The 19,239-nt window shown below is 35.6% G+C and overlaps 1 protein-coding gene across 9 annotated transcripts in view; it reads right to left on the bottom strand.

Moving 5' to 3' along the window:
- Nucleotides 1-1,299: 1,299 nt before the first annotated feature.
- Nucleotides 1,300-19,239, bottom strand: part of LOC124404527 (kinesin-like protein KIF13A) — a 32,111-nt gene continuing 14,171 nt past the window's right edge. The window contains exons 10-29 of one of the 9 annotated variants that reach the window (XM_046878728.1): nt 19,058-19,200; nt 18,429-18,776; nt 17,780-17,941; nt 17,174-17,699; nt 15,908-16,132; nt 15,546-15,812; nt 15,247-15,429; nt 14,890-15,081; nt 14,403-14,696; nt 14,105-14,280; nt 12,914-13,088; nt 10,760-10,777; nt 8,817-8,891; nt 7,435-7,604; nt 6,135-6,474; nt 5,515-5,786; nt 5,168-5,351; nt 4,630-4,830; nt 4,028-4,204; nt 1,300-1,868 (exon numbers count right to left, since the gene is read on the bottom strand). In XM_046878728.1, the coding sequence (XP_046734684.1) occupies nt 1,780-1,868; nt 4,028-4,204; nt 4,630-4,830; nt 5,168-5,351; nt 5,515-5,786; nt 6,135-6,474; nt 7,435-7,604; nt 8,817-8,891; nt 10,760-10,777; nt 12,914-13,088; nt 14,105-14,280; nt 14,403-14,696; nt 14,890-15,081; nt 15,247-15,429; nt 15,546-15,812; nt 15,908-16,132; nt 17,174-17,699; nt 17,780-17,941; nt 18,429-18,776; nt 19,058-19,200 (4,217 nt within the window). In that variant the 3' untranslated portion in view covers nt 1,300-1,779. Of the gene's footprint in view, nt 1,869-4,027; nt 4,205-4,629; nt 4,831-5,167; nt 5,352-5,514; nt 5,787-6,134; nt 6,475-7,434; nt 7,605-8,816; nt 8,892-10,759; nt 10,778-12,913; nt 13,089-14,104; nt 14,281-14,402; nt 14,697-14,889; nt 15,082-15,246; nt 15,430-15,545; nt 15,813-15,907; nt 16,133-17,173; nt 17,700-17,779; nt 17,957-18,428; nt 18,777-19,057; nt 19,201-19,239 lie in introns of all 9 variants that reach the window. The other 8 variants (XM_046878726.1, XM_046878731.1, XM_046878734.1 and 5 more) reach the window with 8 other exon arrangements.

Here is a 19,239-nt window from a genome sequence, read left to right on the forward strand (position 1 = left end):
GATGTCTCAATCTACATTTTTAAGCTGCTCAAAATTCAACCACAAAAGCAAAAAAAAAAAAAAACGGTCAAACCTGCGTTTTTTTTTTTTTTGTCCATCACCACTGTATTCTAGTTATGTAGAATGATAGAGCTTTTATTGTGTCTTGTAGCATATAAATTATTACGTTTTAACCTAAAACAATATTAAAAATAATATCAATAACATTACAAGGAAATTATTCATATTTAGGTATGTATAATATGTAAGAGGAAATTATGTTACAGTAAAAAGAGGAATTCAATAGATTGCACTACGGAAATTGAAAACATAATATGAAACAAGCCTGTATATATACATACATGTGTACATACACAGAAATATAGATTTATATATAAGTATTATATACATATAAAAAAATTAATTTAAAAAACTAAGTCGCTCAATGATAAATATGTATATAAGTATAATACGATAAATATGTGTATACTTTTTGTTTCTCGCAATTTTTTCGATTAACATACCAATTCAATTTACTTTTATGTCACTCTACGCTAATGTGATTCCAATGTATTGCATTTTGTTTTTAGCCTTATTCTTATCATATCAGCTGCACTTAACCATTGCTGTAAAAACAAAAATTGTCCGAGAACAATTTTGGAAAGTGACCAGTTTCGTATTAATTATTTTTGCTAATTCATTCGTCATTTATTTATTGATTTATTTCATTGTATGAATCTTTTTTCTGTTTTCATTTCTTTCACTGCGTTCTCAGAACGTTCCCAATTAATATTTTGTTCATGTACCCTTTACCGGCGTACAACGTAAATTTTTGTAAAAATATTTGTAAAACCAAACACAACCTGCACATATAAAATGCTTTTGGAATTATCATTATTTCTTTATCAGTTGTTTTATAGTTGTAAGAAAACTCTATGTGTATGTGTGTGTTTGTGTAAAAGTGCGTTTAAAAAAATAAGACTTAGCTAAAATTCAAGTTAAAAATGGCTTTAAAACATCAACGTTAATATTGCGTTAAATAAGTTATGAAATAATGTGGAATGATTATAGAAATTGATTGAATTCTTGTGACTCGATTCATCATGACGATACACTATCTGCGTAATGATCATGTATATCGATTCTATTCTATACACAACACGACGACGACAACGCGAATTATTCTACTTTGCTGCCATACGTGTTTCATTTTTTTTGTTTTATTTTGTTTAGTAATTTATTTATTTATCTTTTATTGCAACTGACTGGCTGCGTATGAATGAATTGTAAACATTGTAATAATAGTAAAAATAATGATAATAATCTGTTGTGTGTATGTATTTGTGTAACATATATATATATACACCTCGATCATTGGTATCTCTCGACAGTTATTTCCGTCTCGCTCCTGCCACTTTTGTTTATTTCGTTTCCTCCTGTCTCACATACTGCGTCGATGATCAATAAGTATAATAATAAGTAGTAATAATAACAAAAATGATGATTCATTTATTATTATTTCTCTTATTATCATTATTATTACTACGATACTTTTGCACTACCTCAAATAAATCTATTCATCATACGGGGTTGGAAACACCGTAATTGCTACACGTGTGGCAGGGCATTGTACATACATACATATGTAGCGATATATACTAGTTCACGTATACATAATTAAATTAAGTTCAAGTTCTTGAATATTAATTGGTATATGACGGAGCGAGTTGGCTTTGTTATCATATTAGATTGTATATTTATCCTTCGGTGACGCAGCAATATATTTTATTTAAATTTATTTCATTTGTTTCGTGGTGAGGATCTCATGCCAACTGTTGAAAGACCTTCTCCTCGACTCCGACTTCGATGTAACGAGTGGAGACCTTCTCCTAAGAGTTGAGAAAAAAAAACATAAACAGAATAGAAGAAAAGAAAAATTAAAAATGTACGGTATTCGATTGAAACTCGAAGTCCGAAAATATTCAATCTCCTAAATCCTAGACACTGTCAATACAGCTCTTGTAACGAAGACAAATTTCAGTGCTGGGAGGTGTATCCTTAGTGTCCACTCTTCTTTCAACGCTTTTCGTTCACACTAACGCCTCTGTGCGTCACTACCGATAGATCAGTGTACAGTGAGAATTGCACTCAATCAAGCTACCTTTTTACTAGGCCGCTTGTATTTCTCATGCGGTTAGTTTTCATTTTAACATAATACCAAAAATTAATTACTTATATTTGATCATGAAGAACATGTAGTTGTATTTACTTTGTGCGTTAACAAAATATTGTTTACTAGAGGCGAAACGGGTACACGTAACAAGGCTCGAGCATGTAACGCATGCGCTGAGTGCAGTATAAAAAGAGACAGTGTTACTTCCGTCTCTGTTGCACATGAAACTAATGTACCCATGGTGCCCATTACGGTCGTAGACCAATATCGAAACCATGCCACTAATCAGACACACTCCCACCACTGTCGTTACAAGACTTATATATGAGACAATCATCCTGACATTATTTTTCACTCTATATGTAGATTATTCATTAAAAAATATGAGAGAATTTAGCATAATTTGATATTGTCAAGTTTTATTTTAGGATCTTCAATCGTTTGTTGATCCTGTGTCTGTTTTTTGAACACTGTCGTTGACTGAGTATATACGAGGACCTTCTGGACTTTGCTCTGCGGGTAAAGCCATGGTAAGAGAAGCTAAAGGGAAATTGCAATATTCTGCTATGCCGAGACAATTTAACATTGGGATCGCATAAGAAGGGTAAGTAAATGCAGAGCAACAGAATTATCCTCGAACGAAACTTGGACTCACTCAGCCGCAGGAAGTATTAGCCCAAGGCTGAATAGTTTTATATATCTTCAGTCAACGATACTGTACAATTGTAGGCGGAGAAAGTTCTGACGCATAGCTCTGGAGCTCGATATCTTTGTTGAAAAAAAAAGTAGCCCAAAATTTGTAAAAATTGTCGAAAGCTTAGAGTCTTACGAGTTCAATAATGCATTGCTCGTTACTGAAAAAAAAAAAAAAAATTAGCAACAGTAGCTATCATCACTTATAGGTTGAAAAACGTGTTTTTTTCACAGTCCGTCATCACAGGTCAAGTTTGATTTTTCGCAAATCAATACCACACTATGGAAATACATGCATTGTGTATCAATAACAGGCAAACAGCGTAATACTAGCTGGTGCATCTATCGGTCCAACACTGTAGTGGGGAAACGAATACAAAGCATAAAGTAGCGACTGGTGCCATTTATTTTTGTTCGATTAGCTGTTAATGGAATTCTATAGTGGTAATTTCTCTGCAAGCTTGCAGCCAATACTACTACGTCTAGCTTTATACGTTTCCGAGATTGCACGTTGCACTTTCAGAATCCCATGTTCCAGATTTCTAGATTTAAAAAAATTGAAAATTGCATTAGTGCAGTAATCCTCGGAAAAGTTTTCCGAATTTTTCTAGATTTTGAACTACCTTTTCTCCAACAGAGAAATCAAGTTCTAAAGCTACGCTCCTAAACTGATCGTACTTTTCTCATATTAGAATTCTAATTGAAAAGACACCAACTGGCGACTGTCATGGACGTTGTATTTAATTATAAAAGTCGATTTTCACGCATGTTTAGAAAAGTCTAACAGCTTTCATGCTGCATTTTGTGCCTCTGTATTTGTTAGATTAGCTTAATAAAAAAAAAACACTGTTTGCCCATCTCAACGTCACATTTCCTCAACTAAGAATCCTAATCAGGGAGTAAGAGTAAAGAGATCAATCTCTGTGTTTGAAAAGTGGTACACGAAAGTAGCGACGAGTTGGAGGAGATTCTTAGAAAAACTCTGCCGATATAAATGTGATACTTTTACAGAATCCTAAGCGATAAATGTTACTTCGACTTAAAGAAAGTTTAGGGTGTTTGGCGGCTAATTGGAACCTTCAGCTTTGACTTCATTATGAAAAGTAGTCGAATCGCCAACCTCAATAAAGTCACACAGGCAAGTTTAAGTTAGTAGTAGTTGACATAAATTGTGCCTCTTACCTCTGCTGGCGCTCCTACGCATTGACGCACTTGGTGGCGGAGTTGTTTCCTGTTTGGTGTAGGACCGCAAAGCCCTGCCTCGCCTGTCCTGAATCAGCTTGTCAACTTTAACGAATATTCCATATTTAGGTCGGCACGTGAAATACCTGTGGCCTTGTACAGTGCCGTCATTTTTCCCTGAAAGAAAATTCAAAACCACGTCCAAAACATGTAACGATAACAAATAGCAATGGAAAATTGTTCTTTGAGCACCTTGTCACGATGAATGTAGGGGAGGATGGGACAGCACTGGTCTGTAGGGCAAGATCGGAATCGACACAAAGATCAGAACTCGGAGCTTTTTTTAGACTTCCAGTTGAATATGAGGTTCAAAATGAAAAAGAATTGTTTTTAAACGCTCTCTGGAATCGCTTGAAATTCCGTAAATATTATCAGAACCATTGAAGCTTTTTGACAAATAATAAAGAATTTATCTCGAGAACTGTGCGAGAACATAGAATATTTCTGAGAAATTTATTCGCTAACTTCGATAAAATTTTCTTTGAAATAGGGACTGTTTCTTTGAGTCGCCGGGATCTCTTGGAATATGCTTTTGAATTTACCTGTCGGAGCATCCAATTCAACACCGATCCAGTTTCCAGAGGCAAACTCCGTGGCGCCAACATATGCTATGACACCGGAGGAACTGTAGGGGCGCACCAAAACCGATTCGCCAATTATTACCCAATCGGGCAGCGGAGTCTCGATTCTCGTCAAATCAGGCCGGGACCCAAACGCTGAACTTTTGTCACTTGTATCATCTACTAAACAGGAGGAACGATATTACAAAACTAAATCTATGCCATTTTTACATTTCTCTGATGAAATATTTTAAGGTAATGTTGAATGATAAACAATGTGGAATGATTCTAAAATTTTCTCGCTATTAATATGGAACTCCAATAATCCGTAGCAAGGAAATTGAACTGGCAAAACATTCCATCAGAACAGCTCTTGACAAAATTTTCTGGATGCCAAAGTGTAATATTTCATTGTGTATCAAGGAAGAGAATTTTACTTATCATGTATAAATGATCATTTACCAAAACTGAAAAAATATAAAAAATTTTATTCAATCAATCATTTAATTTATCTTCCCACCGTCGATTCTTTCCGAAGAACTGTTGTCCCCATTTTCGTAAGGCATTCCAGGCTGTAAAGACTGTTCCAAACGAGCAGCCGCCTTGCTTTCTGATAACTGGGGACGGACCATTGGAAACGATGCTCGATGCTGATAACTAGTAGGCCTTGTACCACCGCCGGAAGTTTTTCTCCTTCTGACAACCTGACGCAGATTGAAAATTTTTAAAATAAACCATCACTATAATTTTTATCCATTATTTAACATCCTTATAATTTATAATAATTTTAAGATTTTAATGCTTTTCTGCAGGTTCGATGAATTATTATTATTATTATTATTGTTATTATTCAAATTTCTGGCTTACTTTGCCAGGAGTTAATTTTGAGCGGACAACTGAGGTTCCATCAGCGGGACTGTCTTCGTCGGAGTTTGAAGCATGGCTGACTTCGATTTCAATTTTCTTGTCGCTGTTGTTTTTGTCTTCTTGTTCCTGATTCGCCATAGTTTCACTGCTCTGTTCGGTGTTGGCTTTGTTCATTGTGTTGTCATTGTTGTCCCTTTCAAGTTCAACAACGTTTTCATTCGCATCTTCCATGTAGGTGTCTTGATTTTGGTCCAAGCAACCCCTTGTCACTTCTGTTGGATCCGAAAATAATAACAATAAAGATATGAAAACTCATATATATATATATAGATCAGAAAAAAAGATATTGGGGTACTTCTTGTAGAAAAGGAATTACGGAAATGACTTCAAACCCGTTTTCTAAGTTCAACAGGTATTAGTGCTAATCTAAAATTTTTTGCCGATCTGTTTATTTCCAATTTTTTCACGTTTCCAACCTCTGGCCACATAATTTTTCACCGAGTATTATCTGGCTTCCCTGCTGAATAGTATAAAATATCCGGCACATCCCTAAACTTTTGTCAGATTGAACCCTAAAAGTCTTAGATCCGACGTCAAGAAGACCATTTCCCAAAACTGACCTATCGCATGGCCGTCATCGTTTTGGCTAATGCTGATGTCACCGAGTGTTGAATTCAGGTCTTCTAAATGCTCCTCAGGTGTCTCCTCGACCAAAGAGCTGTCCATCTTGTCTGTCCGTTTGTGATCCAGGAGGTTACGGTATTCCAAATCTGGAGTCTCATCGACGCTGATTGATTTTATGGATATTGAATCCTCTGATGTTAAATTTGTCGATGAAACTGCTTGGGAACCGTATCCACTGCTGCTCATACTTGGCGTGTTTATCTTTGCTGACTGAAGCTCGACAAGAGAATCCAACGTCCGCGATGCTGTTAATGGTTTCATTGGCTTGGACGATGGCTAAAAACAATTAAAGTAATCATTGATTACCACAAGAATATGAAAGTAGATTTTTTTGAATGCGGATGGAACCCTTCTTTTTTTCTACATATTTTTATTCTCACCGATTCCTAAATTCTCAAGATGATCAAGCATTTTGTAAATGTCAAAAACTTGAGGACAATGATTAAAAAAAAATAACTCGCAATTACAGAATCTTCAATACTTCAAGGATTTCAACAGATTTCATCGATTTTAATAGATTTTATTTAACTTCGTATAATAAAAACTTCAAAGGATTTCATTCAACTTCGTGAAATTTAAAGAACCTCGAAAGACTGCGCAAAGTTTCGTAAGACTTCATGAAACTTTATTTGACTTCACGTAATTTCACTGACTTTGAAGCATTACGTAGGGTTCCAAGGGATACGTCGAATTCCATCAGATTTTACAAGACTCCATAGGATTGCAAAGGATTTCATAAGATTCTAACGGTTTTCACAGTACTTCAAAGAATTCAGTAAGATGTTAGGGATTTCATGAGATTTTACACAACTTCGTGAGATTTCAGGGTATTTAATAAAATTTCATATAACTTCAGGAGAGTGAACTAAGAGACTTTAAAATACTAAAAATATTTGATAAGACTTGAAGGATTTTACAGGACTTTAAACACAACTCGTGTAAATGAACACCTGAAAAAACTGTAAAACGTAAAAAATTATTAACATTGAAATGTAGACTTGTTTAAAATATGAAAATATTCAACACGGACATCACGTTGATAATACCAATGAAATTGAGGCTCAGAATAAAAGAGTGAAATAATTTTTTGCGGATATAAAAAATTTTTCTTGATTGATATAATTTCCGATAATTCCTAGGGCACGAACAAACACTTCTTGCAACAGATTTTTAAGTATTTTGAATTCAGATACTTGCTAGCAACAATTTGCGAACAAACGTCTCACCAATACTTACTTGGTATGCCTCGTATTCTGAGTAACCGGTGTCGCTCTTGTCAGCATCATCTTCTCGTGACGGGGAGTAAATCGGAGTAGGAGTAGCCGGCTGGTTAGCAGCATTCGACGTTTCCTCGTGAAGCGTAGTCATTCTGAGGCCGAGTTTTCCTGCGACGATGTTCGGAGATGCTACAAAAACAGCCTGTATTCATTTTAGCACCAAAAACCATCTCTTAATTGAGAAATTTCACACATTTCAGGGCCGATCTGGCCACAGATTAAAAAAATTTAATCCCCAATCTATAGCCTCCATTCCACAACAAACTTTGAATCATTCAATTGAAAAACCCGAATTGAATTAATCGTATTTTTAGGTTTTGGCTCACGAGCATTTCATCGTATCAAGTAACAGTGCCAGGTCGGTTCTGAGAAACAACTACATAAAAAATATACATGAAACAGAAGTAAAATAACAAACGTAATTATATACAAGAAATAAAATAATAATAATAATTATACACCATGCTGTAAATTTTAAATATAATTATGCTATGATATTCCAAATTCAAATTGAAATATTTTTTCGCAGAATTAGTATTACTGATGTAAAATTTGAAAATATCAAACGGGAGATTCACAAGTTATTAAAAATAACCTTTTTGACGAAGATATTAAATTATTACAGTAAAATCAAATTGTAAATATCGTTCCTAAAACCCATTAAGATTCGATCTTCATTTGAACAGGTGGAACCTTTTTTAAATTGCAAATGATCTTGAAACCACTTTGTTGAAATTGGAATATATTAGGCTGTAAAAATAAACAAATTAAAATAAAATTAAATGTGATAACTACGAGCTGTACAAGCATTAAACTTGAACTACCCAGATAATCAAGTGTGTCAATGTAAAAAGGCTGTAGTACATAGCATCCTGGAATTTTCGTTGCCTTTTCGCCACAAAGGTCAGGTTCAAATTTTTGCACAGCAAATGTACTGCACTAATTCTTGTGTTATTTCATCCTTATAGCAAGGCTTGCTTGCGTTAGACGGATGTTTTGTTGACACGTGTCCGTCAGAATAATTTGTTCGAATTTTGATAGAAATTGAGGACACGCCTTGTTCTAGTATTGCTAGCAATACTTTGCAAGTATTACTGTCATGTTGCTATAAGATTTAAGATACACATTGTTATCTGGGTAAAGTTGATAAACCAAGACTGGAACAAAAAGTACAAAAAGGAAAACCAAAATCTAACGAGAAAAAAGCTACAACAGCAACCAACGCAGCCCTCTCGAAATGATTGCTTATCAAATGTGAAGACAAAACTTTCAATCATCTGCTAGCGAAAAATGAATTTCAAGAAAGGTTCAAAAGAGCTGCGAATGGCGATGGTCACCTACACTTGGCGGAGGTGGACTGTTGCAGACGTGTCAGTGAGTTGAGATTCAGGTTCAAATTCAGGAATGTTGGTCTCGCTGAAACGAGACAGACGGATTTATTACAAGAATTCTCACTATCAAGCTACGAGCTATTCGTATTTTATATATTTACTTTAATAACAGTTTGCTAATAGAAATGGGAACAGAATGGCACGGAATCAAACGAGTGACGTGTAACTCTTCTCCTTAGGGAAAAAATATTATCTCATTCAAGGACTCTAGATTTTACCATTTAGTCGATTTAAAAACGTAATAAACTTTAATTTCGGAATAACTAGCTTGTCTAAGGACTCGCAATTATGTACACATTGAATGAATACCATTATAATCTCCTTGATTAAATATACTAACTTTATAACATACATGCAGTGCGGAAATGCCAGATATTTTATCCACGGTCTTTTCGTCGCGTTCGATTTAACGTTCAACATTATTGTCTGAAATTCATCTAAATACTATCCTGAGAGAGTTAAGATTTGAGATTTTCTACCTATTGAATGTTTTTGGCAGTAACTTCGATACATTGGCATTAGTTGATAGTATGTCTATAAATCTGAAGTATCTGTATTCTTAACGAAGCAAAAGTGTAACCGATTACGATTAATTCGTTATTATGCCTGACGTGCAAGTGAATTTCACAGGCTGAATTCTCAATTTCTATAACACAGGTAATTTTCAAGTGATATTCAAGTTACTCCTGCCATCATTCTGTTTAAGATGAATTATTGATAGATAGTTATCGAGGCAAAAAAACGATCATAGAGCCAAAATAAAATTTGAAGTGGCTCAAAAGCGGCCATGTTGATTTTCTGCCACCTTGTGCAAATTCGCCTGACGCCGAATGTCTTGAAAACATTGCTTGTCTCAAGTTTTACACAAAGTTTTTACATCTCCTAAGAAATGATTTCTGTATAAAAAAGATTGAGAAAACAACCTTATACTGTTTGCAAGAACATAGAAGGCGAAATTCACATGTACGCGAGTATACAACATCATATATACATATATACTTAGTTTTCTTGCATGTTATTCCATTATGTCAAGCATCCAACACGCGCACACACACATATACATTAAACATCAGTTATTGTTCAATAATAATTAATATACCTAATACAACTGGTTCGATGGAAATCATTTCGTAAATGTGAGTTAAATACTGAGTAAAATTTCTCGCTACACCTATTCAGCGTAGGCATTTAAATTGTAATAAAAGTTTAAAATGCAGGCGAGATGATTTCCGGTATGACTAGGCAGCTGATGTGTATAAACAACGGGCAATCATTCTTAGTGTTTTGTGTTGAACAATTTCGTGATAATTATTATACGTATACTTGTATATATATATATATACATATATATACACAGTGGCGAACATGTTGTGGTATTATGATACTACGATACCTAGCAACACACTAGCTCAGTTAATGAACGACTCAATGTGAGCCAAACACGCTAATCGATTAAAATAAGAGGTTGCGAACTAGCGAAACATACATTGACGTGCAACTAGGTAATCAGCAATGATTAAAAGCGATTTCAAATCAAACCAATGTAGTACAATTATTATTGCTAAATATTTTTCACAATGTTCGAAATGTGCGTGAATATGTTTTACACAATTTAGTGGGATGTAAAACATCCGAGTAATCAATTAATAACGCATGCTGTTCAATATGGTTTGGTTTTTTTTTCAGTTTTTTTTTTTTTTTTTTTTGCCAACTACTCCGAACATTGTTATAACAAATGTACAAAGCATACTTGACTTTTAGATGCAGGCGGTAAAATTGAATAAACAACAGACAGACTCAACCACTCACGAAACAGAGTTACTAATCATCATCATCATCATCGCCCGTAATTGTACGGCATCAATTAAATATCAAATCAAGACTCCATTTTACCTGAGTTCAGAATGGAGCCTTGGATGGGCCGAAATAGTAGTAGAAGTAGTAGTCGTAGTGTTAAACAGAGGAACAGACAAGTTGCATAAATTGATTAGTTTCTTATTAACGACAAGATTAGTATTTTTTTATTTAGAATTTATAAGACTTAAATTTAAAACTTGTTCACGCTTGTCAAGTGCCGAATGTAAGATTTATATCTCTTTCTTTTTTTTTTTCTTCATCTTTTATGTGACTGATAAGTGGTCAAGCTTTAGTGTCAATCGCTAAAACACTAGGCAGACTTGTGAAAATGGCATTGCGATGCTCAACTTTACACTCCAAATTAATGGCAACGAAGTTCTTTCAAATTGTTCGTAGCGAATAATGCAATTTGATTGATGTATAATTTCAATTCAAAACTGTGTCAAGATTAAAATACTTTGGATTGAAGGTGAGCAAAGCGATGGTTACGTAGGTAACAACGTGACAAAAGCTGTAAGGTGAAAAAAAATGACAAACGTTAAGGTAACCAGAATTATTTAGACAAGGTAATTGGCAATGTTGCTCATCGAAATAATCAACTATCGACTATAATTATTAGAGGTGACAATTCTTTAATAACTTCGTTGATAATAGCCAAGGGATCAATCACTAAAAGAAAATTGAGTACACTATGCTTCACGACTTTGGGAGTTTCATAAGATTCCATTGTTAGATTTCATAAGATTTTATCTGAATTCTACAAGATTTCTTGGAATTGCATAAAATATTGAATGGGAATTAATAAGATTTCAATTGATTTCGCGAACTTTGAAAGTTTTTATAAGGGTTCAAAGGTTTGAAATCATTTAAAATCGGATTTCCTGACATTTATTTAGGCCTTAGAAGACTTCGAGAGTTTCAGGATAATTGACAACGCTTCATAGACTTCAATTTTCATGTGATTTCATAGAACTTCAAGGATTTTGTAAGGCTTGAAACACCAGTGTACATTGGAGTGCAAAAGTTATTGATACCTTGGTATCAGCATTCATTGGATTTTCATAATAACAATAACAACAGTATTAATTATTTATCTCGAATCAGAATTACAACTTGAATTGCAAATCAGAACAGAGATTATGATGCCTAAAATTACAACTGAAGAATCAAAATGTTGAAGACTGTAGTAAACACGAAATATAGCATGTAAAGGGGTTTTCCCTTAAATAATAATCAAATATCCCATATCGACGACTGTTTGAAGAATTATTTTGTGAGCTCGAAATATGAAAGGCAAGTGCTGATATAGAATTGAGGCGCATTTCGTTATACCAGAAAAATGTAATATAAATAAAGCAATGGGTATAAATATCGTGTAGGTACGGGTAAAATGTGAGCAACATTAGTAAAATAAAAATGATAAGAATAATAATATTATTATCATTAAAGCACGAATGTAATAGCAAATAGGGGAAAAAATTTTATTGGGGACGTTGGTAAATGGCAAAAAATTTTTGTGAATCAAGTGAAATATCGAAATATTGAGAAACACCACACAAGCCACATCTCAGAAGAAAACGGATATGATTAAATAACTAACACAGCTAAATCGTACTTAATGATAATAACAGTAATAATAGTAATAGTAATGGTGGTAACTTTAAGAAGACTTACAATTAAGCGGAAATGAAGAATGCAATTAAATATCGAATTAATTATTGATAAAAAACTATAATTCCATTGTCGGTTGTACCAGTGATCCAGTCAAGAATCTGGAAAACCGGGCGAACTGAAGTGCTTGGATTTTGGTTTTTCAAGGCATAACGAACATTTGGGATTATAAGTGATAAACAATTATGAAAAGTGGAATTAAAGATGATTAAAATCCTCTAACCAGGAAATAACCGCAAGCTCTATGAACTCTTAAAGACACAAAAAGCGCAGAAACAAATTCAAAGTGAAAAAAATTCATGGTGAAAAACGATGGTGACAATATTCTTTTTTTTATAAAGCCTGAAATTCTCAACAAATCGTATCTTCAAGAAAGCATAGAATAAATAGCAACAATCGTAGCACGATTTAAATAATTTGTTGATTTAATTATATTACGCCTATCATAACGTCATATTCCTTAGGTGTAAGTTTTTCTTTGCCTGACAAGTAAAAAATTTGTATGATCAATTTTCTTACCAAGTCCATATGGCTTCGGCGGTGTAGGTAAGAAATTACTGTCGTCATTTCTGATGTGACCCGTTGACGGCCTCCGTGGATAAGGCAGCCCGTTTAGTTCAGAATTTAGGTCTGTTACACTCTCCGAACGAGTAACGTTCACCAGTGAATCCATCGATGTATCAAATCTCATGATCTGTGATAATTGAAAAAGCAATGTTGTTTGGCGATCAGAAGACACTGTGTATTAAGTACAGGGAAAAAGGGGGTTGGTAAGATTTACATTAAACAAATGAGTCAAAAATAGTAGATTACACGTAAACAAATGAAAAAAATAGTAGATTACACGTCAAAAGTATGTTTTTTTACTGAATGTAAGTATGCAATATGAGGTACAGACGTAGACTCGTATTTCAACTGAAGATGAATATTGGAAACTTATGTTCAATGAAACCGACCTACTTGACCTCCATGGTACACACGATACTTTACCCATGTATATATCAAAAGTACGGTTTACAAGTTCTTTTTTTTTATTGTAGAGTAAAAAAAGTGTGCTTTTACTCCCCAGTACTAAGAAATGCTCTTTTCTATATTGTCGTAGTAACGATTAATTTATGTACAAATCGCACGCGCATAGGATATATGAACAATACTTGAGTTACATAAACAAATTTCCATGAAGGCTAATGTCTGGTTAATAGAATATACCTATTTTATTGCCTCAATTTTTAGCAGAAATTGACTTACGTTATTCTGAAATATAATTCATTACTGTAGTTAAAAGTCACAAAGTTTTAATAAAACTTTCTGAAAGTTGATGTAAGTACAATTGCGCTGCAGCGAATAATATTTACAAACTATTCAAATATCTATTTGTTATTTGCTAAAAATCTGTGCAAATTTTATGATATAGAACTGCAAACCGTCTTTAGCATTTTGAAATATAAAAATCAGATCATATTTAGCAATGTCATTAGCTAGTAGCTACTGTTATAAATTTCGTCTATGAATGAAATTACGTGAATCACAATTTATGTTCAATGGTACTTTGAAACGCGACTAATTTTCAGTGAAAGAAATTGTGTCTAAGGAATATCAGAGTATTGCAAAGTAAAAAAAAAAAATAAAGTGGAGCGTAAGGAAAATACTGAAATGAGGATTAGGAGAAAAAAGAATCAAGCACTGCTGAAAATTAAAGGAAAAGCATACGGTGAGTCTGAGACGTCGAAGGGGCTGTAGTACCTGGGAGAAGTTTGGTACGCTTGCTGTTTTGCGCATCAAAGGCTGTCCCTGTGCCTGAAGGAGTTCCTTGACCGCAACGCTCTGCCTCAAGCGATCCAAGGTTAATATGCTCTCAACGGCGGAAACACCTCGCGTGTATTTTTCTGGAATTAGGAAAATATAGTGAAGGATAATCTGTGTGATGACTTGAAGGTAAAAAATAAAGAATGCATGCTAGAATAGCAAGTATTTTTGAGATTCAAGCTGTCTGAAATTTTCAACTCACCGATGTAAGTTTCACCATCAGACAAATTGCTGTCCTCTCCACTTGCTGCAATTTGAGCAAGGCTTTCACGATCCTCAAGTTCTTCACTGGCTTTTGGTATGTTCGATACGACTTCATAAGTCACACCGCTTTGTGATAACCAGTCTGTTCGAACTATCCGTTTGAAAAATCTGTCTGTGATACTTTGCCGTTTGTAGATGTTTAGCGCTAGTCGCTTTCGTAGCACCAAATCCATAGGCGCCGGGTGTGACAGACGAACAGTTGTCTTCAGGATCAGGTAAACTCTTTCGTTGGCTAAAATTTCAAATGTTAAGCTGTTTTAAAAACTTTACATGCTTCATTTGTTGTATTCAGTATCAGTGCCTTAGGTTGTATCGCAAATTCCTTTACAATCGAAAATTTAGGTCTTCTGATGATTCTAAAGTGCTAACATTGAATGGCTCGATCTAAATCAAAGCTGAACTTGGAGCAAATTTGTAGAACATACCTTCGGTGACTCGATTCAAGTTGACGCTATCGTGTATGCTGGAGTCCCAGGCGGCTATAGCGCACACATCTTTTTCCAGATGTCGTATAATTGGCAGATTGTAAAACTTGTTCCCATGCTCTTTTGGCAGTATAGAGTTCAATCCTGTAACGGAGACTTCTTCTCCTGATTGATGCGTCGAGAGATCATCGGCTGTGAAGCGATAAAACTATAATTATCAGCTCTCAGTTTTATGGACGATGCATAGATGTCTTTTTATTATACAACAACTTTGTACAATCAGTAAGTAAATTTATCTTCACTTTAGTCAGTATTCTATGATCTCCCAGTAAATTCTCTAATCAATCTTTCACTCACCATTTAGATCGAGGAAGAGTACAGGAATGTGTGGCTCCATGCCCGGTGGAGGGGTCCAGTCAGCGGGCGCACCAGGAATTCCTGATCCAGGAGTCGGAACGAGGACCGCGTTCCGTTCTTCTGTGAGACTGACCCACTGATCGAGAAGACTCTGTTCTCTCTCAATGTCTTGTTCTGTCTTATCTGCAAGAAAAATCCACATATGAAAGGATAATTGGATGATCACTTGGTTTGAGGCATAGCAATGAAATCGAATTTGATTATGACGAATTAATTCACAAAGCGATTAATTCACTCACCTTGCTTATCAATAAGCTTCGTGATGTGCTGATCCAAATACTGCCTCCGCCGCATCAAGGCCTCGCTCCACTTTTCCCTGAGAACGCTGAGATCTTCCTCCTGATAGCTGTCCAAAGGTTTTTGAAGACGATTTCTGACCGAAACGGAGCCGACAGCGACGTTTAAAATCGATTGACAAATAATCGGCAGTGTACCAGAGTTCTGAACCGGTTTTACGCGGACTTGAATTCGCCGCTGCTGTCCTTGCCGGAGTTGGTAAACACCGCCTGAACAGGGATGCAAGGTCAGAGAGGCAATTCGAAAATTAGATGATTCCTTTTCTTTTGTTTGAAAAAAAAAACATTGTTTCCAGTTACTTCACCTGTCAGCATGTCAGGCTTGCTGACGACTTCGATTGGCGTGTATTCTCCCTGTTCATTCAGCTCCTGGATCTCAACCCAGAGCTCAATCTTCCTAGTCAATTCCGCCCACCGATCGGCTAGCGATCTTGCCTTAGCCAACTGTTGCTGCTCCACTTCCCAGCCTGGCCTACTTCGTGAGAACCCGGTGCTTCTGTGACCCCATACTTCTATGCTTAAAGCTCCTTCTGCAAACGTGAATCAATCGTGAGACATTGTAAAAATCTGTTTCAAGGTTCAAAAATTATCACCGAAGTCAATGTGCCCTGATCCGTACAAAATTGGTCCAACTATATGATTTCGTGACCGTTCTGAAATGATTAACTAAACAAATGTTCCATATTCGAAATTATGGTTGTCATTTTTCAAGTACTATTCATTTTCAGACCAGATTCATGTTATAAATTCAACTGGATTAACTTGCGTTCAACTTTCGAAATCTTGGTTTCGTAATGGCAGGCTTCACAGTGCTCAGGTCAGGTAAAATAGAGAAAGGCATTGTGAAAATAGGGGGAGGAGGGATTATTAGGGTTCCAATATTTTCTGATAGTACTGATTGAATAGAGCAAAATGAGATGCACGCTAGGATGTTCGTTATTTTTGTCGTTCTGCAATTTTTTCGATTAAACTTCAATAACATATTCATATCATAGAACAAAGAATCCCCTGTAAATATACAAATTTTCAGATAATGTTAACATTTTTAATGTAAAATGCGTTGAAATTTTCAAAGTTTCGTAATCATTATTTATTTTTTTTTCATAAACTAAAATGGACTGAAAAAATCAAGTTCATGCTTGACAACAATGTTTATATTTCCAAGTAAATGTAGGAATAAAAAATTTTTGAATGAGCACACGTATTCCGTAGATGACGACACTCAATTACACCATAAGAATTATGGTTTTGCGAAATATACAAGAGCTTTGACATTCAATGTGTGTTTTTATTTTTTTGGTTCTATGTTAAGTTGCAAGTATAACCACTAGTATCAAGCATCAAATTGATTTTTTTTAGGCAATTTTAATTTATGAAAAAAAGTAACTGACTGACTAAAAAAGGGTACATCTTTTCGAAAACGTTTAGTTTTAAAGTTCTTGTAGGAAAAAAAAATAAAACAGGGTTTTTTTATTGGGATAGGGATTCCACTGTGTAGCCCACAATGATAATGTTCCGGAATTTCAAAACAGTCGAATAACGGTTGAGAAATTCAAAAAAAAAACCGTTACCCGAACAGTGTTCCAGAAACTCGTCAGTGATGGGAATTGTGAAGTCTTTGGTGTGTTCAAATTTGAAGGCGAGGGAGTCTCTCTGCCCGGGAACTAAATGAGTAGCCGGTAATTCGGGGTTGACGACGGGCGGGACGACGATGGGCTCAGGATGTCCCCAAAAAATGTACTGACAGAATACAAAATGGCTGAGGGATAGCGGCAGGCCACTGGCTTGTTTGATAGTTATTCTGCACGTGATGTGACTCGATTCTGAATAGTCCTCCTGCTCGGAAGACGCCGAGTCGCCGGACGAAGCGTCTGAAGCTGCCTCGCAAATTCGATCTTGAGGAAACTGTCCGGACGTTCGACTGATCTCGACCTGAAGTCGACCGGCGACTTCACCCTGCTGACTGATGATTGGTGTGTGATAATCGAGCCTCACGTCGTGGAAGAGAACCTCCAAGAATATATTCGCTACTCCAATAAGATTGTGATTCTCCTGGGACTCGTAAAACGGGTCTTGAGTTTTACCCGGCAGTTCATCCTGCGCGGAAAAAGTCGTTACTTTTTTGAATGTCACAACGTTTTCAAATTTTCACGTTACGTCTGGGTTCAGGTGCTTACCTTAATGATCGGCAGTCGCTGATTATTATACGAGTCTTTCCTATCTTCGTACATGTCACGCATATCCACAAGTTTGTTCTCCAGCTTCTCCATCGACCAAACTTGACTCCCCATATTCATTCGCTTCACCAGTATTGCCGGCTCGCTGACAAATGCCCCCCGCTGAAAGAATACACTCTACATGGTGGTAAGAGTGTTGAAAATCAAAATATAAACAATTAATAGAACTCAAGGAACTAAGGAAAAACCGGTGCAATGTGCAGTTAATATAATTGAGGATGCATCTGGTGTACGGTTCAGTGAATGTATCAAAACGAAAAAATTAAAAAACAGTAGTAACTGGATCAGATTCTGGTTAGTTTCCTCAGAAAATTATCCTGTTGATGGCGAAAAAAAGTTTAAAACCTTGTACTGACATCAATATAGTTCAGTAATTGATAATCTGAAGATGATTGCATCTCGAACATATTTTCTTATTTCCGAATTTGTTTGCTTTGACCAATTTCATTGGATACTAGCTTGACGTTATTTTTGATTTGACTGTAACCCCAATGCATCCTTAAATAAACCAAATTATATTTAAAGGGTCTGAAAAATGACCAAAACAATGAAATTAACCAAATCTATAACCAAAATTAAAACCGCATACCCTTCTGTTGGGGCTTAAATTATTCGGGGGTATCTGCAGGGTGACGCTGAACTTGGTTTGCTTGTCCATTTCTTCGGCCAAGAAGTTTGCCTCTTGTACCAAAGAGTTTGCTCTCAGGATGTCAGCCTTCAACTGGCCGAGACTGCGCTTGAACATTTCATCACGTTCCTGAGCCCATTTTTCAACCCGCATCTGCGTTGTTGGAGTGCAGGCTGGCAACTTGCCGCCTTGACTTCCACGTAGCGGATCGTAGGGAACATAAGGCGAATATGGTGTTGATGGTGACAAAATGTTACGCAGCTGTTGGAATTGTCGCTCGTATTCTTGCCGCTGCTTCTCCAGAGCGACCTGTGCAGGGTGAAAGTAAAAAATTGAGGTTTATTGATACTGCAAATTGATACCAAAAAGTAGATTCGTGAAAAAATTAAAAGTGATCCAGAGAATCAACAGCAAATAACACTCTTCAAACATTTTATCCAAATCTAGTCTATATTTTATTATAAAACTTTTTTAAGGGAAATGGGCATTTTTACAGGTGAGATTTGTCTGAAATAATTTACGGGTTTCAAAAATTTTTCACAGTTCCAGTAACAGATAATTAGATTTCTGTTTCACGATAAATTATTTACCTGCTTATCTTCTTCATGCTGTTTTTCAAGTCTGGCAATCGCGGTTTGGATCGGATCGTTTGACAATTCATTCAGCATAAGTTCTTCTCTGGCAAAATTATAGTCTATGGTCTGCGCCGGTGTTTGAGGCTCACTGCTAACAGCTGAAAAACAGTTCCGATTGACGTTTTTGCGACAAGACT

Source organism: Diprion similis, chromosome 3, assembly GCF_021155765.1.
Source record: "Diprion similis isolate iyDipSimi1 chromosome 3, iyDipSimi1.1, whole genome shotgun sequence".
In the NCBI taxonomy this organism is placed as follows: domain Eukaryota; kingdom Metazoa; phylum Arthropoda; class Insecta; order Hymenoptera; family Diprionidae; genus Diprion; species Diprion similis.